This window comes from Schistocerca piceifrons, chromosome 2 (genome assembly GCF_021461385.2).
Source record: "Schistocerca piceifrons isolate TAMUIC-IGC-003096 chromosome 2, iqSchPice1.1, whole genome shotgun sequence".
Lineage (NCBI taxonomy): Eukaryota > Metazoa > Arthropoda > Insecta > Orthoptera > Acrididae > Schistocerca > Schistocerca piceifrons.
In genome coordinates, this window is record NC_060139.1 from 858452673 (window position 1) to 858477030 (window position 24358).

Genomic DNA, 24358 nt, shown 5'->3' on the forward strand with positions numbered 1-24358 from the left:
TTTACCTATTTGGTCCAATGAAAAGAACTTTGCGTAGCATCAAGTTTAATGACAATGAAGAGCAAAAGAACGAAATACAAAACTAGATTCATGATTAAGGCAAGGAATTCTTCACTGAGAGACTGAGAGGCTAAGACGACACTCAAGATGATGAGTTAAGTTCATAGAAGTTGGTCGTGGATGGAAAAACAGATACTAAGCAGTACTGATTTAATAAACCATTTTTAATGTGAATCTATTTTTCTGTTTAATTACTGAATGACCCTTGTGGTAGCAAATGTTTTGTACAATTATAGTGAGTCAACAATTCTGAGCCACAATAACAAAACTGTATTCATTTAAGACACCAAAGTCATTTCCATATTTCAGTGCATTGTGGGTCCTGCACTCCAGCAAAAGATCTATGAAACATATCATACTAAGAATCTCATCTAAATCCCAGCACAGGTGGATTTTTCTCCTGTAATCAAGACATTTGCCATACATGTTGCAGATTAGGCGTGTATGACCTACAGTCAGCACTGGTGCAAGAGTCTTCCCTGCCAGTATGTACCAGTGTGTACACATGCATACCCACCCCATAAAAGAACACAAGTATAAGAGCCTTGCCACTAGTTCCACTTCCTACGAATGTACTTGTAAAAATCGACTACTTGACCTCTCAACTTTTTTGCTTATTGCTTGAATTATCTGTGCAGATTGACTCTTCAAAATGTATTTCTTAATAGCACTGGATTGATTACTGACACAAACTTGATATTTTAGTATTTTAACATACCGAGAAAAACTTATAGTATCAAAAAGAATGTTAACACTAAGTACCTTACCCACTCTATGGATGAACAATTTTGATTTTGCTGGGAAGTTGTAATTGATTACATTGTCCAACTGTGGTATGTCAATGCCTCTTGCAGCTACATCAGTCACAATAAGGACTGATACTTTACCACACTGAAATTTTGCTGCATTTATCTTCCGAGCAGACGGATCAAGATTGGAGTATATGTAAGTGTTTGATATTCCTGCCTTATCAAGTAACTGTAAATATACATAAACCAGCATCACTTCAGTTTTTTCAACATGGTCACAAATTCAGTACTGTGTATGCTTATTTACAAGATTCATTTGTAGTGTACCTTAACACTGGCATAACTTACCATATGTAAATATTCCACATGGTGTTTTGTTGCAGCAAATAGTACAGTTTGTGATTCTAATTTAATTACGTGCTTCAGCAGGCAAAGCAAGGCTGCAGATTTCTCATCTGAACGACAGCAAATAAATTCAAGTGTCAGACTATCCGGTAACTTAGATTCAACATCTAATCTGTTTCACAAAGGGAATACAGTACCAATAAATAACAATGGTCAACATTTCACATTTACATCAATTTTAAAGTTGCACTTACACACAAAGTATTCTAGTGTTCAGTTTTTTTCAGTCTACAAATAAATGTAATTTTTGGAAACGTATATTACTGAGTAGAATTGGAATAAAAGGCAGCAAATTAAAATATACAAGTTGTCATACATACGTTTACTTGCACATACCGTAAGAGAACTGGGTCTGAAAGACCAGCTTTAGCAAACTCAACTAGCACTTTTGGAAGAGTCGCTGAGAACAGAAGCGTCTGACGAGACTCTGGAAGGCGATTCACAATTTCTCTGAGTTGCTCGCCAAATCCCATTTCAAATAATCTTCAGTTAAACAGACAAGATTTACTGGTTATTCAGGCAAAAAAAGGCATGGAAGAAGTAGTAAATGGGAGAAGTAATAGTAAATCATTTTTAAATAATGTAGTTTGCTATTATACTACATGAAAAATTTACTTATATGAAGAACTGGTTCAGCTTTCAGATTAGCAACATTCTTATTAATTTATGCAAGTCCATAGTGGCACTACTATAAAAATAAACAATGTGGTGCAAGTTGCTTGCTGATTAATGCACCTTGTCAAAAATCTTGTATTTGCTTTAAATGCCATTGCAAGCATGCACAGAAAATGACAATTCAAAACTGACAAAAAACTAGCCACAAACATTGTATACTCTTCCATATTCCTCTGGCAGTAACTGATGGACTGTCAAAGTTAGAGATTCAATGTCTAAGCATTATAGAAGAATGAATAAATGCAACCTAGATAAAAACAGCACAACAATTACATCTAGATTTTTTAAATGTAACTGTGTATCACATTTTGTGTTTACTTTTATTATTATTACTCTACTGCTAGAATTACTGCTTATTCCATAAAACACACACAAACAACTATCCAATATGTTTTTACATTTATTAAGTTGATGAAATTAGGTTATGCCTGCCAGTCATGGAAGGGCTGGGTTGTTTTGGGGGAGTAGACCAGACAGTGAGGTCATCGTTCTCATCAGATCAGAGAAGAATGGGGAACAAAGTCAGCCGTGCCCTTTGAAAGGAACCATCCCAGCATTTGCCTGGAGCGATTTAGGGAAATCAAGGAAAACCTAAATTAAGGTGGCTGGACGCGGAATTGAACTGTCGTCCTCTGGAATAATGAAATAAGGTTTGAAAAATAATCACACAGTTCACTTATGTTATAAAAACTGATTTCTGTTTACAGCTGTGAATGTGCTAAATTTAGAGCATCAGCTGCTTTTCAGTGTGATTTAAATGCCACAACAAATGTATTGCATTTCTATGTATAAGCAAAATAATACACGAGTGTTAACAATTGCAGCCCTCGTCCATTTCTGTTAAGACCTTCTGGGTGTGTGACCATGTCATATGTGATAAACTACTAATGTTTCAGCTGTTGCACACGGCAGCTGAAATGGTAGTTGATCACAACAGATGTGGTCACATACCCAAAAGGATTTTATTGAAAGCAAACAAAATAAATTCAGAAATGAATAAGTCTGCCATAATTTTTCTATCTCTCTTGCTTCATAAATAGAGAACATTATGTGAATTATGCCAAGAGAAAAAAAGGAAATGGAACATCATGGTTTCATGTCCATTCAATGTCGATTAGAGACAAAGTACAAGCTCAGACAGAGCAAGAATGTGGAAGGAAATCATCTGTATGGTTTTCATACGAACTACCTCAACATTCACCTTAACCATACATAGAAATCACATACACGCTAAAGCATGGTGGCTGGATGGAGATTGCAACCATGCTGCTGTTGAGGGGGACGGAGAGACTACATGATGACTAATAAAGTTTTGTTTTCCACCCCTGTTCCTCACCATTTCACTACATGAGATTTAAAAAATGCAATAACTGCCACAAAACAAAAAATTAGTGTTCATTAATAACACATTACCTGTCAGCTTCATCAAACACAACATACTCGACACTGTTTAATTTCAGTTCCATTTCAACACAAATATGCAGCAGTCGCCCAGGAGTAGCGACTATTATATCAGGGTTACCATGAATTGCACTAAATTGACTTTCCATTGAGTCACCACCTAAAATAACAGCTGCCTGCAGACCAGTGAAACGGCCAAGTTCTTTAATGAATTTCAGGGTCTGAAAGCAAGGTTAACAAGTATGAGACTGGGTTTCAAACAAATTACTGTAGCAACTATGTTGTTGTACTTTCAAAATTTTGGAGAGTCTCTAAATCGAAATTACAGTTGTCGTGGAGAAGCATAAGGAACTTGGGAAAAAACGTTAATAGTTATTATTGTTGTAGAAACATTGAAATAGTAGTTGTCAGTCTGATATCTGTTCACAAATATCAGACTGACAACTACTATTTCAATGTTTCTACAACAATAATAACTATTAACATTTTTTCCCAAGTTCCTTATGCTTCTCCACGACAACTGTAATTTGAGCAACTATATTTTACAGCTACTTCTGGAGTGTGATGGTATGCTACCTGACAGTGTGTGTTCAACTAAAGACCAGATGGGTCATCAAATCACATTCTTCCAAGAAATCTTGACGCTACTGCATGCAAATAGATAAAAATATGCACTGAAAACATGGAAACAATAACGTTCAGTAGCAACATAGACTTAATATTTCAAATTTGACACAGTGTTTGAACTCTTACAACTCTTTGCCCCAGGTAAGTACTTACCGTCTGATTACTGTACACTTAGCTGCAAGTACCAAGCAACTTGCACAAGATGACACCACAATCCAGACAGTCCAGCCACGGCACTGCACTGAGTTCCAATCTATTTCCGCATAGAAATTTGGAACAAATTTATGCTTCCTCTAAAAGACTGTAGGACCTTCAGATTCATCCACCACTAGCTAAGTCAGCTGCTACAAGGGCGCTGATAACTGGAATTGTTTTCCTCTTTGCATGGCTACTCTCATCATGTTCACAGAAAGTTCAGTTTCAGATCATATCTAGTTCACAATCAGCACAGTTCATGCTGAGTTCACACCAGAGTAACTACAGTTCTTAAAGTTCCAATCCACATCAGCTGATGCTATCCTAACTGCCACCATAGTAGCTAGCCACAGGTAACAAGTAGCTACCCACTGCTAACAAGTAGCTACCCACTGCTAACAAGAAGCTACCCACTGCTAACAAGTAGCTACCCACTGCTAACAAGTAGCTACCCACTGCTAACAAGTAGCTACCCACTGCTAACAAGTAGCTACCCACTGCTAACAAGTAGCTACCCACTGCTAACAAGTATTCATCGGCTGTTCAACAACAAATGTCCAGTGAATATATACTGTTGAGTGGTACTTAAGTAAATAAATTAGTGAAATCAAAGTGAAGTAGAAATTAGAATATAAATGAAAAACTTGGTTTAGTTTAGAGAGTTACATACTGGCATTCAGAGGGGAAGAACAGCAGAACAGAAGAGACAATGACTGTGAAGTCAGCAAGTTCCACATAAGCGGGCGCTGTCAATTCAGCCGTCAGGGCATCGCCCGACCGGCTCACGTGTTTCTCAGTTGTCGCATGTGAGCAAAGGCCCTCGCCTACATCCCAAGAGCCAATGACCGACATTAAGAAGATTCTTCGAGAAGCTTTTCAACGTGACAGAAGAGGCAAGGACCGGCTCACGTGTTTCTCAGTCGTCACGTGTGATCAAAGGCCCTCGCCTACATTCCAAGAGCCAATGACCGACGTTAAGAAGATTCTTCGAGAAGCTTTTCAACGTGACAGAAGAGGCAATGACCGTGAAGTCGTTCACCTCCAGTAAACTGAAGTAAATAAATACGCGAGATGCAGTGGGCCCGACAGATGGAGACTAAGGCGAAGACGAAGACGGAGACGGAGACGGAGACGAGAGACGAAGAAGTGAAGAAGCGTAGCAGTTGTTTTCAGTCAGTTTCGGTGCTGAAGACCGTCATGCAAGAGGAGACTGCATCATGCACAGACGCACCAAGTCCGCCGCTGTAATGGAATAGCAAGCACCAGCCTCGGCGCCAGAAGACAGAAGTTAAAAGGTATTTGAAGACTGATCTTTACGTACCCGGGTGACTCGTGAGGACGGGAAGGAGACGGCCTCACATCAGCAGTCACCTGTGAGCTGGGATGAAGACCTGACAGCCGAAGACTGGCAAGCGGGAGTCCGTGGTTCGAGTCCGGGACACTAGCCTTCCCCCGCCGCGCTCCTCCGCTGGCCGACGCACAACACACGCGGCCACTTAGAGAAGAGAAACACTGGGACGCCACATCCAAGGTATCACCATCTGATGCACGACTTCGCTCGCAATAATTAAACGGGCCACCTCGCGCTGCGCGTCTCCGGTCAGCTGGGCGAGACGGCGACACGAGATACACACCGCTACGCGTAATCAGACACCGCCGCCGCCGCCGCAGCAGAAGGCTACGCAAACGACACAGCTGCCGTTCTCCGAACCAGAACATCCAGTAAGATACAGTTGTACGAAACTTTCAATAAAAGTTCTCTTATGTAAAAATGCTGTTTCATTCTACCTCATACCCGAGCCAAGGAAGAACTCACCCTGCCCACATGTTGTTAAGAGAGAAAAGTTAATTTATTTAATATTTTCACCCTGACAGAATGCTTTAGAATGCTCATCCTGACAATTGACAGCATCAAAAGAGAAAACCCAGTTACATTTAGAGACAGAAGTGTTACATTTAGTATCACAACTGTTACAATACATCAAAGACAACACAGTAGTCTTAAATACGCAGACCACTTAAACATTTTAGATCAGATAGTTATTCTTCAGGAAGATCATAAAGGAACAATCGACAGGGATGGGGGAAATAAATACAGTAGAAGAAGAATGAGTAGCTTTGAGGGATGAAGTAGTGAAGGCATCAGAGGATCAAGTAGGTAAAAAGATTAGGGCCAGTAGAAATCCTTGGGTAACAGAAGAAATATTGAATTTAATTGATGAAAGGAGAAAATATAAAAATGCAGTAAATGAAGCAGGCAAAAATGAATACAAACATCTCAAAAATGAGATCGACAGGAAGTGCAAAATGACTAAGCAGGGATGGCTAGAGGACAAATGTAAGGATGTAGAGGCTTATCTCACTAGGGGTAAGATAGATACTGCCTACAGGAAAATTAAAGAGACCTTTGGAGAAAAGAAAACCACTTGTATGAATATCAAGAGCTCTGATGGAAACCCAGTTCTAAGCAAAGAAGGGAAAGCAGAACGGTGGAAGGAGTATATAGAGGGTCTATACAAGGGCAATGTGCTTGAGGACAATATTATGGAAATGGAAGGGGATGTAGATGAAGATGAAATGGGAGATACGATACTGCGTGAAGAGTTTGACAGAGCACTGAAAGACCCGAGTCGAAACAAGGACCCAGGAGTAGACAACATTCCATTAGAACTACTGATAGCCTTGGGAGAGCCAGTCCTGACAAAACTCTACCATCTGGTGGGCAAGATGTATGACACAGGTGAAACCTATGTTTCTAGCATTTGTAGACTTGTAGACTTTGTAGAGCTCTTGATATTCATACAAGTGGTTTTCTTTTCTCCAAAGGTCTCTTTAATTTTCCTGTAGGCAGTATCTATCTTACCCCTAGTGAGATAAGCCTCTACGTCCTTACATTTGTACTCTAGCCATCCCTGCTTAGTCATTTTGCACTTGACAATGTTGACTGGAATTCTCTCTTTCAAATTCTGAAGGTGGCAGGGGTAAAATACAGGGAGCGAAAGGCCATTTACAATTTGTACAGGAACCAGATGGTAGTTATAAGAGTCGAGGGACATGAAAAGGAAGCAGTGGTTGAGAAGGGAGTGAGACAGGGTTGTAGCCTCTCCCCGATGTTATTCAATCTGTATATTGTGCAAGCAATAAAGGAAACAAAAGAAAAATTCAGAGAAGGTATTAAAATTCATGGAGAAGAAATAAAAACTTTGAGGTTTGCCAATGACATTGTAATTCTGTCAGAGACAGCAAAGGACTTGGAAGAGCAGTTGGACGGAATGGACAGTGTCTTGAAAGGAGGATATAAGATGGACATCAACAAAAGCAAAACGAGGATAATGGAATGTAGTCGAATTTAGTTGGGTGATGCTGAGGGAATTAAGATTAGGAAATGAGACACTTAAAGTAGTAAAGGAGTTTTGCTATTTGGGGAGCAAAATAACTGATGATGGTCGAAGTAGAGAGGATATAAAATGTAGACTGGCAATGGCAAGGAAAGCGTTTCTGAAGAAGAGAAATTTGTTAACCTCAAATATAGATTTAAGTGTCAGGAAGTCGTTTCTGAAAGTATTTGTATGGAGTGTAGCCATGTATGGAAGTGAAACGTGGATGATAAATAGTTTGGACAGGAAGAAAATAGAAGCTTTCGGAATGTGGTGCTACAGAAGAATGCTGAAGATTAGATGGGTAGATCACATAACTAATGAGGAGGTATTGAATAGAATTGGGGATAGGAGGAGTTTGTGGCATAACTTGACTAGAAGAAGGGATCGGTTGGTAGGACAAGTTCTGAGGCACTGAGGGATCACCAGTTTAGTACTGGAGGGGAGCGTGGAGGGTAAAAATCGTAGAGGGAGACCAAGAGATGAATACAGTAAGCAGATTCAGAAGAATGTACATTGCAGTAGGTACTGGGAGGTGAAGAAGCTTGCACAGGACAGAGTAGTATGGAGAGCTGCATCAAACCAGTCTCAGGACTGAAGACAACAAAGACAACAACAACAAGTCATTCTTAATGTGTTAGGGTAATCAGCCTATTAGACTTTGAATATGAAGCCGTACATCTGTCAAACCTGAGCGTTACCTTTTGTATATAAACTTCATAAATGTTTATTACTGTTCTCATTTTGTATTGCACAACTTTTGTATGTTTTAGAGCTCTGTATTTACATAAAGTTGCATAGTGTGCAGGTCAGCCACCTTGCACAGCAACTCAGTACTTGTAACTCGAAGTTCACTTCCTGCTATTTGTGATGTCGGATAAACACATCATGATTGGTGACAAGGTTGTACAAACCCAAGTTAAATCCTTTCATTGATGATGGCATTGTGGTAAAATTTAGGTGTTTCAAAGGAACAAACTGGTTTCTAATGCATTTGGCAAGTGCTTCACTGAATTTATTGTGCCACAACATTTTCATTACATGGCTCTTTGACACTTGTTTTGAAAATATCTAAACTGACAGTCTAACTCAATTCACTTGAAGAATTTTATATTGTTCCAAGTGGTATTTTTCAGACTTGGCACAACCTCAAGATGTATTGCAGCCAACCATCATATCAGTACAGCAACTCAGCCATGCAGACAATCCTATTGGCACATCTGGCCACATTGGAAGAGAATAAGGGAACTGGTCAATGACTAATTAAGCTTCCACCACCCTTTAAGGCTGGAAACTAGAGGGCTGGCAATATTACATATCAAGAATGGAACAACATCTTGTCTCGCACCAATCATCAGGTGAGGCAGAAGGCAAAGCTTTTCTTATTGTCAATTCTGGACCTGAGGTTCATAAATTAATTCAGAAATTATTTCCTGGGACTGGCCCAGTGACTCTACCATATTCTGAAATTAAGAATGAAATTGAAATTATTTCAAGTCGCAGGTGCATGTTGCCACAGGCAGACAAATTTTTTCAATGTTTCAAGAAACAGAATCAAGGCTACAAATAGTGGATAGCTCACTTACAGGACCAAAAGCGAGTGTAAATTCCAGTGTTAAAGTAATCAATGTAAAAAGTCATGCACTAGACAATAAATTAAAGAAAGATTTGCTTAGCTAACAAACCCATCTCTGCAAGATGATCTGCCAATAATTGTGGTACACAAACAAATGCAAGTATCAGTTGTCACAATACAGTGTGACAATGCTGATATGTTTACAATGCATCAACAATCGTCACTGTCCACGATAAGCGCAGCCATATGCAGAAAACAGACATACAAACACAACTGTCCATAAACAGATCTAGTAATGCAAAATTAAAATCTTGTGCATATTGGGGAGTTAACCAAAAGTAAGAAAATTGTTTCTTTTGAAACTCTCAAAGCAACTATTGTCGCAAGACAGGGCACACAGCAGAAGTCTGCAATCAGAAGCACATAAAGCAATGAAATCAAACACTCAGGAGCATAAAAGTGATTACATAGAAAAATTTGAGTGATGTTCACAACCAGGATCACTATTCAACTGTGGAGAGAGAGAGAGAGAGAGAGGGGGCAAAAAAAAAAAAAAAGCCTGAGAAAGAACAATAATGACTTTCCTTTCCTCTCAGCTGAGTTACGCTAACCATATGTAGTAGTTTAACCGCAGTTTTTAAACATCGATAATTTTAATAGGATAATATTAGTTTAATTAACACACTTTCAAATATTAAGTATTTTAAAATTTGTGATTCATAAAACTCAATTGAAATTAAATTTTAATGTTAAAAACAAAGAATTCCCTGAGATGTTATGAAATCCCTGAAATTCCTCAAGATATCCTCAATTTTCCCAGGTAAAATTTAATTCCCTAAGAATTCCAGGTTTTCCAGAAAAATTGCTACCCTGACAATGAACACAATCAAATCAACAAACTTTCATGGACAGAACTTAACATAATACAATCTTTTCAGTGAATGGCAAAGTTTTTAACTATAACACTTAGAGTTACGAAAGTCGACACAGGCTCACACCACAAATCAGGATTGTTAAAATTAATATAATTTCAGAGTTCACCATTTAGTTACAGCAGCCAGCAGATTCCAGTAAAAGGTTAAGGTACATACAACCATACAGGAGATTTACCGAACAGGCAAGATTCTTAGTTGTCAGTTCTTAGTAAGCAACAAATTTGCTGGGATCTGATCTTTTTAATACTGTAAGTGTCATAATTTAATAAGGAGTGAATCAGATCCAGACTGACATTCCAACAGAAACACTACAAATACTGATGCAAAATTGTAATAATTTTTTTTTTTTTTTCCAGGTAGCATTAAGAATTACAAGCCACACATCACACTGAAGCTATATGCAGTGCTTAAATTTTATAAAGCAGGCAACACTGCTGCTGTGTAAAAAGGGAAAAGTCAAACAGGAACTTGACCACCTGGAACAAAATGGTATCATAAAATCCATAACCAGTAGCCAGTGAGGTACACTAATCATGGTAGTACAGAAACTGCATGGTACATTTGGAATCTGTGGAGACTTCAAAGCAACAGTCAATGCACAATACATCATGGATTCTTATCTGATTCTTAAACCGGAAAGACTGATGTCAAAATTGGCTGGCACTGGTTACTTCGAAAAACTTGAGGTCAAGGAGGCTTATTTACAGATTTTCATCACTTGACTGAGAAATTCTTCCGTATTTGAGGCAAGCGGCCATTGAGATTTGGCACAGGATATAATTTTTGAAATGTCTTGGTTGAAAATTAATTTATGCATTATTTTGTGTTTTGGCACATCATCATCAGAAGACAGCTGTAGTGAGAACAAGAAATAATGGTAATGAACAATTTTTTTCCATCCATAATAAGCAATTTCTACTCATACTTGCAATAAATTACATAGAAAAGTTCACAAAAGTGAGCACACAAGTCACTGAAAATTAGATTGTCATATCTACGACGTCAAGTGACAAATTTTCTATGCATTGGTAACATTACAGATGCAAGATTGTGTTAAGTCACACAGAGAATAAAATAACTGAATGTCATAGAATTTGATCACTACGAAAAAACTAAAGCGGTGTATCGATTAACTTTTACATGAAGTTGGAACTAAAGAGAAACCATACAGGTGTAATACATTAAATGCCACAGTAATAAATTATTACAAAAGAATTTGAATCATCAGACAGCATGTACAGTACAAAAGCAGACATCAAGAAATCTTCTCATAAATTGTACAACAGGTGCAGAAACTGAATAATGCACAGTCAATACAAAAAGCCTAACATCCATAAAACAAATAAGTTTAAGGGTTCAGTGTTAAATGTAAGAAGTGTGTACTACACATAACAACTTAAAAATGTAAAAAATTGTTATATTTACACTAGCCAGCTTCATCAGTCCCCTCCACCTGCCATGGAAGAATTGCCACCATCCAAACATTCCAGCTGTAGCTCCACACTGAGTTCCAATCTATTTCCAACTACATGGCCCTCACAACATGGAATAACTTTATGCTTTCGCTAAAAGAATCATATTTATCTGTCGTTAGCGATATCATCTGCCACAGGGAGAAGTGATAAATGGAACTATTATCCTCTTTGCAGATGCAAGATTACTGTGCCAATTATAGGATTAAATAGACAAACATGGAGATTGCTTACAGAACACTCATGTGACTCATCCTAGAATATTGCGCAAGTGGGTGGGATTCATACCAAATAGGACTAATAGGAGTTATTACTTGTATAAAAAGAAGGGCAGCACCAACATCAACAGGTGTGCTTGTGCTCTGGGTCACGGGGAAAAAACTTAACTGGTAGACACTTTGCGATAAAAGCAAAATATCCCATGAAAGCGTGCATACGAAGTTTCAAGTACCACCTGTAAGCGATGAGCCCTAATAACTGGTAGCCCCTGATGCACTTCCCAGTGGTTTGCAAAGTATGAATATAGATGCAATGTTTGAAAGTTTATTAAAATGACTTATAGAGACTAAGATAACAAGTTACATAAGAAACATATACATACCTGCAGAGCCAGTTCTCGTGTTGGAGAAAGAATTAAAGCTCTCGTCCCAGTCTTTGCAGTTCTCATTTTGAGTTTCTCAAACAATGGTATAAGGAAACAAGCTGTTTTACCGCTACCTGTTCTAGCCATTGCAACGACATCTCTACCTTCTAGAACCAATGGTATTGTCTGTAAGTGGAAGATTTGTAAGTGCAACATAGTCATAAAATTTATATTCTACACAGCTACAAAGTTCGTATACCATAGGGCATAAAGGAGCTAGTCATATCTGAGCAAAACATACAAAGGCACTGATACAATAAACATCATGTTTAACACAACATCCAACCCTGACTGCTTACTGATGACAGCATCAAATCCCAACAAGAAAAAAATTCTCCCTTTACCATTTCTATTAGTGCAACATTTTATAAGCTCCCCTATACAATTGCTACTAAAGTTATTCCTATATAAGTTCTCCATTCATTTGAGTTCTCTCAATGAAATAAATAAAATTTGATGAAATGTAAGATTAAAGCATCCAAGTGCTAGGAAGAGAAACCTCGACTGAAGTCTAGATCAGGGTCAGTGCTAGCCACAGCAATGTTTCTCTACTGCTCATACATTGGTAACACGTCAGTTCCACACAGCCAGTGAGATGATAGTTTCACATAACCAATGAGAAGCAAGGAAAGACGAAATGAATTTCTAGTACTGAAATTGAAATCATTCTCTCCTTCACTGTTGACACAAATATTTGATGTTTTTCCTGGATATATTACAAAGTGCAAGCTTTTGGTCAGGTTAGAGCCTAATAGCACAGCTTATATTGATGCAAGTGAAATGAACAAGAATTACATTTATAATCTTGGTTGTCACAAACATTTGATAGTTTCTTCTGTGTCACAATTTCTGATTTTTCTGTTAACATATTTTGAACATCAAGAAGGCCTTTACTTGTGCAAAATATTAATTTTTACAAGGGAAACTACAAAGCCAGCGTACGGATGGTGTCCCTCTGGAATGGATGGAGTGTTCCCTTCATAAAATAGGAGAGAGGCCCACACTGACAAACTGAATTACTAGACAAAAATTGTGACAGAATGGGGGAAGGCAGAGTATAGAATCCCACAGGATTTGGACTGGGTGCACTCCTATAGTAAATCTACATAAATAACCTCCCAGAAAAGTTGGAGGACTGTTCAAAAACTGTAATGTTGGCTGCTGACAAGTATACTAATCACAGCCACAAACTCAGCGAAACTGGTAATAGTGCAAAACGATAATGAACAGATTTGTAAATGCTTCACAGCATACGATGTGAGTCTTAATCTCAAAGACTCATATTATGCTGTCTTAAAGAACAAAATCAACTTGTTAATAACTTTAAATAGACTTAGAAAAAAATCTACTTACCAAGCGGCAGAACGTGCACGTAAAAGGACGTTACATTCATGCAAGCTTTTGGACCCAGTGGCTCCTTCCAGCAGAAGGGCTGAAGGGGAAGGTAGCAGGGTGAAGGAAAAGGACTGGAGAGGTTTAGGAAAAGGGGTTTATTTCAGATAAGTCACGCAGAACCGTACGTCAGTGGAGACTTACTTACTCTTTCCTTATCATTCAGTGCAGAGCTGATTTTTTTCTATCCAGTTACATTATATTGATTATTTTTGTTGTTATATTTAAATAGATTTAAAAGGTCATACACTATGGGTCGATTGATTAAATGTTGTTGACTGGAGATCAATCTTTATCTTATTTCAGAAAATGCACCCACGTCACAAATTCACAACACTAACTTGGATCAAATTTATGAGGTTCAGAGTTAATTAACACAACACACACTAGGCAACATCACTGAATCAGCTGCCAAAATGATTATCATGCTTTGAACTCAGATGTAATTCTAAGTCATAGATATGCAGTACTTATTACTAAAATTTTGCATTGTAAAAATGAAGAAAAACAAGGAGAAGGAATTTCTCGAAGGTCTTCAACAAACTTCTCCACTGCAAGAAAATATTGCATGGCACAGTGTAATTCACAGTGCTTAATGCTCTTGAACACAAATGCTGCCCACTACAGTGGCCTGGAACACTAGGAAAAAAGCAAGTGCCATTTCCAGGCAATATGGTTTCGAAACCTAGTGCTGTCATAATTATATTTATAACCAAAATCGTAAGGAAAACATCATTCGGCAACTGATAATTCATGGCCACTAGCTGTAGGCTGAAATGTGGCACAACCGATTGATGGAGAACACAAGCTGTAGACAAATGTGGCACCACTTCAGGGTTTCAGAAGTTGTCTGAGCATGATGAATATTTACAGATCACTGGCGATGGATTTGGGATGCTTTCTATATTGACAAAAGTAACAACAGTTTGCATGTTTTAAGACATCGTTCAACACAACGGATGACACAGAGGGTGGCAGAAGTATATATTTGCACTGTCTTCTTAGCACATTGTTATACAGGGCATTGCCATTTTAAGGGTAATATAGCCTTACCGTCCTGAGACATCTAAACAGACGCACCATCCTAATGTGCAGAGCCCTACAGTTTAATGTGCGCTCTGATCCATGGTGCAACTTGGCAGTTTGCACATTAACAAACAATGGTAGAGACAAAAGTAGAGGTAAGTGCAAAAAATTAAAAAACTAAAACTGAATGGGACTGAACCCCAGACCTTTTAAATTACAGACCAGCAAGTTTACATTTAGTCACTAACACACAATTTCATTTAACAATAGGCCTATAAATTGACTAATTGACTTGTATCTGCTTACTATTTTTGCTCATCAATACGTGTCCAGTTGCCATAGCAGTTTAAGCCTTTGTTCAGTAGTTAAAAATGTAATATGAACTGTGTTAGCATTTTATGTAAGAGATGTTCAATCACTACTGACTGGTGTCTATCTCCATGCACTTAACTGTTCACTGCAAATACCGTATTTACTCGAATCTAGTCCGCACTTTTTTTCCGGTTTTTATAATCCAAAAAACCGCCTGCGGCTTAGAATCGAGTGCAAAGCAAGCGGGAGTTCTGAAAAATGTTGGTGGGTGCCGCCACAACTAACTTCTGCCGTCGAATATATGTAGCGCCACACAGGCATGCTTTGTAGGCACAAAGATACATACTGGCACCAAAATCTCTGCGTCAGTAAATAAATTAAAAAAAAAAGTGGAAGACGAGCCTTTTTCCTCCGCCCAGAGTTTCGACCACCGCATTTTGGTACATTATCCAACAAAGTAAATACAAATTCTGTATTGTTGATCTTCAAAAGTAGCAGCATTTCAATGTACTACGAAAATCCGACTGGCAAGACTGTTTGGATGTTTGTCAATATGGCCAACTCTACTTTCTGAATTTTTTCCTACCTGTGAGAAGAGATGGTTCCTAATAGGAGCTTTTATGAATTGTGAATCACATGTAGTATTCTCTTCGCCATAAGATTAATACGAATATAAACATTTTGCCATGTATTGTTTCGTGTTTGCTACTATCTCATTCAAATCCTGTCTGCCTAATAAACTACGAAACTAGAGTGAGACAACAGCAAACGGGGAAGAATATACATATCATGTCATGTTTATATTCGTATTATTCTTATGCCTGATAGTGATACAGTCAGAAATGAAGCACGGCAACTGACTAGATTTTTAAATCTAAGATGTCTCTTTTCTGTGCAGAATGTAATGAACTAAAGAGGCGCCTGCAAAGATTTTGGAACAGAGAAAAATTTTCGCTAAAATTTCGTTCAGAACATCATCTATCATACGCAGTCTGTTATTTGGTTTTTGTTGATCATTATCAAAGAAAGTAGTAGTGTAAGTAACAACAAATGTTTTGCTAATGAGACGACTCCTCTCTATTTTTTATTTGCAAGCGGCGGCAGCGCGCACAAAAGCAAGCCACGCCGCGAGCGGCGACAGGCCGTGAACATGCACTATCAGAATGCGACAAACAATGCATGACACAGTGCAGTAATGCATTTTCAGCTTGGAGTGACGTAAACACCTATAATAAAGAGAACGGCACTTATCAGATCAAAGAAAAATAAGCAATCAATCCAAACCAGACGAAGCACGTGAAAAAGGAAGGATATCCGTATAAATATGGACGGAGCGCGTGATGCGTAGCAATGGCTACCTGGTAAACCCTAACTGCTAAGCTTACGACTCGAACCAAACTACTGCAGCTGTATCGTCATTCATTCGACCTAAAATGTGTCTCATATTACAACTAGACGAACTTTGTTTCGATTTGGAGGTGCGACCTAAAACTTTTCTCTCCCCTTGAATTTCGAGTCTCAAATTTCAGGTGCGGCTTAGATTCGGGAAATTTTTTTTTCCTTGATTTCGAGTCTCATTTTTCAGGTGCGGCTTAGATCCGAGTAAATATGGTAGTTCGAATTTCTCTCTCTACTAATCTGCTAAGTGTCTACGAAATGCCTTTCTAAACTCTTTTTACATTACTTATGAACTGCCTCCCAAGAATTCTTGTGAGAGCAACTGCTATCTGCATTCATTACTGACATCACCAATGTTCTGCTTCACCTAAATTTATAGATCAAAAACACTGTTTCAATCTCCAGAAGTGTGGGAGTATTAACAACAACTTCTTCATTAGTTACTTCTTTTCAGTGTGTACTTGCTCTAAACTAAGTCTGTTATTTTATTGCGTTACTTGGTTGTAACCTGACAACTACAACTGAACTATACTTGAAAACTGAAATTTTGCGTCTAATCTGACCCTAGTTCAAGGCAAAACAATTTGATATTAATGTCTATACAAAGAAAGTTTCCAGATTCAAGTTTATTTACGGTCATTTTTGTGCTAGTCTAAAATCAACTGTTTTATACAATAGGTCCAAATGGAAACAGTGTGTACAATTTCTTGGCTCCAGCTGGATAACAAGAAAAATGAAGTCAACAAATAAAACAAAATCTAATCAAGCAGTGCAGATTGGCAGGTTTTGCGCTTAGAATAACTCGCACTGCAGTAAATTGAAGATAGCCATGGTGCTATCTTATTTTGGAGCCTTTCACTGTCCATTTTATGAAATTATCTTCTGGAGTAATACAACTATTCAGCCAAAATATAATGAAACGACTTGTAGAGGCCTTTTCAGAAACTTTGTACTTATTATGTACTCATTTCTCAGTATGTTAGCTCCTTAATGGTATTTGCTGGTAATAACAGAAGCTAGTTTCTGGTGAACGGTGATTTAGAAGAACAAGACAGAAAAATAATTTCCACGTACAGCCTTGAGACAATGGGGTTCTTTATTCTGGTGCAAAGGGCTTCAACAAATTATCATCCGATGTAAAGAAATGGGGTTCTTTATTCTGGTGCAAAAGGCTTCAACAAATTCTCATCTGATGTAAAGAAAAATTATAAATGGTAATATGACAATAAACAGCAGCACCTGAGGATACAGTAGATCTTTCTAAGTTTTGGCATTTCTCTTAATTTTATATTGTTAAATTTATCGTGGATACTCAAACATTGTTTACAGAAATCTGATGATAGTTAATTATCAACACAGTTCCTGAATGCAGCTTCACATTTTTTTATGTATATCTTGATATGTTCCAAATCCCTGAAGCTTCCTTTTCATGTGGGGACCTACAGTACACAATGAATGAATGACTCAATGAATGACTTTAGAAGAAGTTGTATATTTCGCGAACTGAACTTAAGTATCATATTTAACCAACTATAAGATGTGGTTTTATCTGAAATTCATCATTCAAAACATACAGGGTCATCTTGCATTTGCAGGTTAAACTATTGCTGCTGAGATCTATGTTTTTACACTGAGTAAACTGGCAATTGAAGTAATGCTCAAATTTAATTTGAAGAATTCAGAAGGGTTGGAGGGGGAACATGATACCAGCTTGGCTGAGCACTAGCACGACAAAGGACAAACGTGGGGAGGAGGGTGGTGTCAATCATGGGAATGTTCACTATGCATCTTGACATTTTATGAACATCTAGCATGATTATACAGGATGGTCCATTGGAAGTTTCGGATGAGATTATCTCGAAAACTATACATTGGGTAAAAATAGTGGGTAAGACAAGTTCGTAAGCTCAAAGGGGGACATCAAATGATACTACACGTGACCCCAAGCCCACGCCCCCTTGGGTGGGGTGGGGGGCAACTTTTAAATCTTAAATGGTAGCCCCCATTTTTTATTGAAGATTCAGATTCTCCATAAAAAAGTAATCAAGTATTGTCTGAAACATTTTTTTAAACCATTGACAGATGGCGCTGAAATCGAGAAAAATTAAAATTGGGGAAGAACTCCGATTTATTTAGAATGGTCAGAAAAGGACACATCAAATTAATACAAAATGTGCACCAATTCTTTCATTACGCCAAACTAAGCTATATTTGTACAAGCTTTCGATGGACAGAGGTGGAGTAATATTAAAATATCATTAGTAAACTCTTCACAATTGCATTAATCACTGGACTGTGGTGCTACCGTGGCCAAACTGTGAACTATGGCTCAGTATAAAAGTTGGTGCAATGCGATCAGACGTCACTTCACTTTCAGATTGCGCACTGTAAACATCAACTGACTAAAGTAAATTATTCTTTAGCGAAACATGGCTCACTATCCTCCTACAGAGACTGTTGATATGATGTTAATTTTAGGTAAATGCCACAATTACGCTGCAGCTGGGCAGTTGTATGCGGATCGTTTCCCAAACAAAGGACATCCAAGAGAAAACATTATTTAAAATTGCACTCAACGAGCTCGAAATGGATACATGCAACGTCCACCTCATCATCGCGATTACAATGAAAGTGACGCTCGTACCCTTACTGTTCTTGCCTGCGTTTAACTGGATCCCGAAATTAGTAGTCATGCGATTCAGAGACAAACTAGAATACCGAAATCAACTGTTTTGGGGATTCTGAAGGCACATAAATATCATGTGTATCATATCACACTGACACAGGCATTAATGCCGAAAGATATGCAAATACACGTGCATTTCTGCGAATGGGCCTTGGAAATGATAAGAGATGACAATAATTTTTTTAGATATGTTATGTTCACTGATGAAGCCACATTAAAAACAATGGCGAATTAAATCGTCATGATCATCATTATTAGTCCCCTGTCAATCCACACGGGCATAGATCCATTGACAATCAACACAAATTGTGTGGAATTTTAAACAGTTACTTGATAGGACTGTGTTTTTTGACCAAAATTTTACTGGGGGGATCTTATTTACAACTTCTCCACGATGATTTGTTAGAGCTAATGGAAGATGTTGATTTAGAAACTAGGCAACGAATGTGGTTCCAACAGGATGGAGCAGCTCCCCATTATGCTAAAAATGTGTGGAACGTTTTAAAATTACGGTACCCTGGTCGATGGATACGACGCAGTGAACCAATTCAGTGGCCTCCACATTCATCAGACCTACTAACATCTCCGGATTTTTTCTTGCGCGGTTATTTAAAAAATACTGTTTATGAAAGACAGCCCACAACCAGAAACTATATGGGGCAATCCATTCAAAGAGCGTGTGCAGCCATACCATGGGATGTGCTGCTCAAAACTGTGGACAACTTTTGCAGACAATTGACTTTATGCATTGAAGCAAATGGGGATAATTTTGAACAATTTCTTCGTGGCTAATTTCCTTAATTAAGCACCCCAAATTGTGAGAGGCAAGGGGACTCACACTAATGAAGCACCCCATGGGAACATCATTCTACTATGTCCATGTCGTTCCTGGGTAACGCTAAAAGTAGGATACAGTACATTTTGTTCAAAAATAGCTTAATTTGGTGTAACGAAAGAATTGGTGCACATTTTTTATCGATTTGATGAGTCTGTCTCAGATAATTCTAAATAAATCAGGGTTCTTTCCCAATTTTACTTTTTCCTCAATTTCAGAGCCATCTGTCAATGGTTTGAAAACATGTTCCAGACAAATCTGAATCGCAATAAAAAATGGGTGTTTCCATTTAAGATTTAAAAGTTGCCCCCTACCCCACCCAAGGGGGCGTGGGCTGGAGGTCACGTGTAGTATCATTTGATGTCCCCCTTTGAGCTTACGAACTTGTCTTACCCACTATTTTTAACTGATGTATAGTTTTTGAGATAATCTCATCTGACACCGAAGTGGCGTCAAATCGAAAGACTTGCACCAGGCGAACGGTCTACCCGACGGACCACCCTTGATACGTTTGTAGTCAAAACTGAACTGACTTTACTTTAAAATTGAACAAATACTCAACAATAGAATACGTTTCTATAAGAGACAAAATTATGTCCACAAAGAACACTTGAAATGTGACACAACAAATGAAACATGGGCTTCAACAATGGTGTTAAAGCTGCTACTGTTCTACAGGCCTGTTGACTTGCAGCGGTGGCTACAGTGTTAATCTGAAGGGGTAAAAGTTCCGTCAATTCAGCCGCTGGGAGCCAAGAGGACACCAAAACACTGTCATTCAGTTTGCTCATATTGCCAGTGCTGTAAGAACTGTAAATTGTAGCAATCGATAATAGATATAAATACAGCCCTGACTTCTGTTGAGAAACAAGGATCTCCAATTTTGTGGTTCATATCTGGTTTGCACAGACAATGTGAATAGAAGTTAACAGTTATTCATGAAGCAGAGGCCACGAATAACTGTGCGGCAGGAAGGAAATTTTGCATCACCACAGAAGCAAATGTTTGTAGGTGGCATCAGATAAAGAATAAATTAAAGAAAGCCAGTTCTACATGTCAAACTTTCAGTGGACCAAAGCAAGGAAGATTTCATGAACTGGAACAGCAGATTATTCTGTATGATCTAGAGAAAACACTATAATGGCTTCCTGATTACTCAAGAAATCATCTGAATGCAAGCAATGGAGATAAACAGAACAACATATCTCAGAGACTTAACATGATATTTGACGAAAAACTAGTTTTTTATCAGTGTTATATAATCAATCTAAGGAAACAGCTCAACTATTTGCTAGGCCACATGGGCGACACCAATCAGAAGCCTGCTTACTTTGAATGTCGTTAAATGTTACTGTCGATATGAAGAGCATTTTAAAGTGTTCTTATAAGTAGTTCTGGCAATGAGAACACCAGAATAAAGGTAATGCTGGGTGTGCCTACAGTTGGGATCTCTCCCACGTGTGATTCTTTATAGGAAAATAATAGAGAAAGAAAAACTGCCTGCAGGTCTTATCTTTAGATGCCAAGAAAAGGGGTGGATGACAAATAACCTGATGCTACACTGGTTGAAGGTTGTTTGGAACAGAATACAAGGAAATTATTTGTGCTGGTGTTTTTCAGGGGACCCTCAACCAGGAAGTTAGCAAAGAGAAACAAAGGCTTGATAATAATTCCTGGCAGCATTACCTCAGAACTTTCAGTAATGGATGCTGTTGTGAACAGATCTTTTAAACCTCACCTGCAACAGCTTTACAGTAAGTGGCTTCTTCAAGTTAAAGAACTCATCAATATATATGCTTAGCCAGTAGATCCTTACTGACTGAGGCAGAATATACAGTGAACTCAATTACAAAAAGTTTCGAAAAGTGCTACATATCGAATACTATAGAAGGCTCAAAAGATGATAAGGAAGGAGTGTCAAGATGGAAGAAATGGCAGCAGGCTTACAAATGAAGATGATGGTACCAGTGGTGGTAGTGGTAGTGAGAAAAATAGTGATAGCATAAAAGACTGACTTAAGACAGTAGGCTGAAAAAGGAACTGAAGATAACAATTAAGTATTATCAAAATGTTAACAACCAATAAATGGCATAAATTTTGAATAGGTGTAACATTAACTTTTCTAGGCAGACACTTTTTTATTGATATACAGTTTGTAATTTTGGTTAGTCAGAATATGTTAAAAATTTCTCGAGGAGCCACTTAGAAAAAGGGAATCATCATACAGTCAGGTAAATAAAGTAATTCTCACCAACAATTGATTCTAACAGAACACTTTTCAGGAGGAGTCAGACAACATTACACCCCCCCCCCCCCCCCCCACATATATCTTGCGTATTGACCATGAGGAGAAAATTCGAGAAATTAGAGCCAATACAGAGGCTTACTGACAATCAGTCTTCCCATGCACTATTCGTGAGTGGAACAGGATTGGAGGGATCAGACAGTGGTACGGAAAGTACCCTCCACCACACAGCATCAGGTGGCTTGTGGAGTATGATGTAGATGAGATGAGACAATCAAAACAATGGTAAGCTATGCTGGAAATCAACAGTGGTGTGTACGCAATAAATATATCTAACATACTCATACCCTTGTAACAAAATTTAGCAAAAAATCATACAATTAGAATGTCAAAAATCTGACTTATTTTTCCTGTTTTCAGGTAGTAATGTCTTATGGCACCATACCCCAGTGCAACTCCTTCCTAAGGAAGAAACTGTTCACTGCAAGGAAGCCAGCAATAAGGAAATATTTGGTGTTTGCATCTCATATATGGATTTTTAAATAGTTGGGAACATTAACAATCTCACATCCTTAAAGAATCTGGAGGTGCCAAGAAAAACTTAAATACAAATGATCGGACAGGGAGTTGACCAGTTGTCCTGCTGAATGCAAGCTCAGTACCTTAAGGGGCTCCGGAAAGGCTCAAAATCATGAAAAGTTCAATTTTTACTTTTTTGTGTTTTCTGAATCTGCAGACTATTACCTTTTAATAGATATATAATTTATTCAATTCCGAAGACTACAACTATTTTTAAATTTTTTTTAAAATGTGTTCTACATGGGCGTGACCCACTGTGGCGCTGTTAAACTGCTGTCAAATGGTGTTATTATTAACGTCCGTGTTCATCAGGTACATTTTAGTGATGTGAGATAAAGTATGTGTTGTGGCTAACCTGTGATGGTTCAATATATATCGCTGGTGTGATTGTCGATTGTTTCATGTTTATTTACTCTGTCGTTATCTCGAAAATATTCGTAATTAATTCTGTTTCTTGAGTCTCTGTTTTGTTGAAGTATAATAATGAGTAAAAGTAAAGTTATTAGAAATCCTCTGAAGGCTTTTAAGAAAAGGAGAAATGTTGGAAAGCCAAAGGTATGTGTTATTACTGTAAACAATAAAGACGATAACCAAGTGAGTGAACCTAACCTCTCGAGTACACCTGCCCATAGCAGTCAAAGTGGGAAAGAAAATACTTCACAGAAGAAGCTTGGTTCAATGAGTGAAAACTATGAATGTTTTATGGGCGAATAGGATGTGAATGAAATATTTGATATGTCGGTTCTCAAAGGAATTTTTTCAAACTGTGTAAGATGTATTCATTGTAGTGAAGTTGGTCTGGAACTCTCCATAATAAAACACGTAAGACTTGCTAGTGAAATACAACTGAAATGTGATAAGTGTTCATACATGACCACCTTTTGGAACAGTGTTGCAGTAACTGCAACTGAAGAAAATGGTAGCAAAATCTACGAACACAACATTAGATTTGTTTATTCCTTGCGTTCAGTTGGTAAGGGTGCTACTGCAGGTGCAATTTTCTGTGGCATCATGAATCTTCCAAATCCCCCAACCAAGTTTACAACCTATAATAAATTAATAGGGTCTAAAGTAGAAGATGTCTGTATAGAATCTATGAAGAACGCTGTGGAAGAGGCAGTAATGGAAAATAATGGTAACAGAGATTTGACTGCAGCGTTCGATGGTACCTGACATAAACGGGGACACACATCTCTTCATGGTGTAGTATCTGCCACCAGTATGTATACAGGGAAAGTTTTAGATGTAGCAGTAATATCAAAGTATTGTAGATGTCCACAAAAATATAAAGGTACACATGAAAATAATTGCAAAGCTAACTATAGTGGCAGTAGTGGAGGAATGGAAGTGGCTGGTGTTGCCAGTATATTCCAGCGTTCTGAGGCGTGTGATAAAGTGCGATGTGTTAATTACCTTGGTGACGGTGATTCTAAAAGTTTCAAACATGTTCAAGGACTGAAGCCCTATGGTGATGATGTTGTAGTGCAGAAATTTGAGTGTATTGGACACGTACAGAAGCGAATGGGAACAAGACTTCGGCGATTGAAAGCTCCGTACAAAAAACAAAAACTCAGTGATGGTAAAGGGTTGGATGGGAAGGGAAGGTTAACTGACAGTGTAATTGACAAAATACAGAACTATTATGGAATGGCTATTAGGCAAAATACACAAAGTGTCGACGAAATGAAGAAGGCTGTTTGGGCTCTTTTTTTTCATACTTCTTCAACCGATGAAAATCCCCAACAGCTTGTGTCCCAAAGAAGAAGACAG

The 24358-nt window shown here is 38.1% G+C and overlaps 1 protein-coding gene across 1 annotated transcript in view; it reads right to left on the bottom strand.

Moving 5' to 3' along the window:
* The window catches only part of LOC124776873 (ATP-dependent RNA helicase DDX54), a 138297-nt gene that overhangs the window by 79181 nt on the left and 34758 nt on the right, over positions 1 to 24358 (bottom strand). Inside the window, exons 3-7 of the mRNA XM_047252054.1 lie at positions 12074 to 12241; positions 3303 to 3511; positions 1551 to 1697; positions 1158 to 1326; positions 828 to 1038 (exon numbers count right to left, since the gene is read on the bottom strand). Coding sequence (XP_047108010.1) covers positions 828 to 1038; positions 1158 to 1326; positions 1551 to 1697; positions 3303 to 3511; positions 12074 to 12241 — 904 coding nt within the window. The remainder of the gene's footprint in view (positions 1 to 827; positions 1039 to 1157; positions 1327 to 1550; positions 1698 to 3302; positions 3512 to 12073; positions 12242 to 24358) is intronic.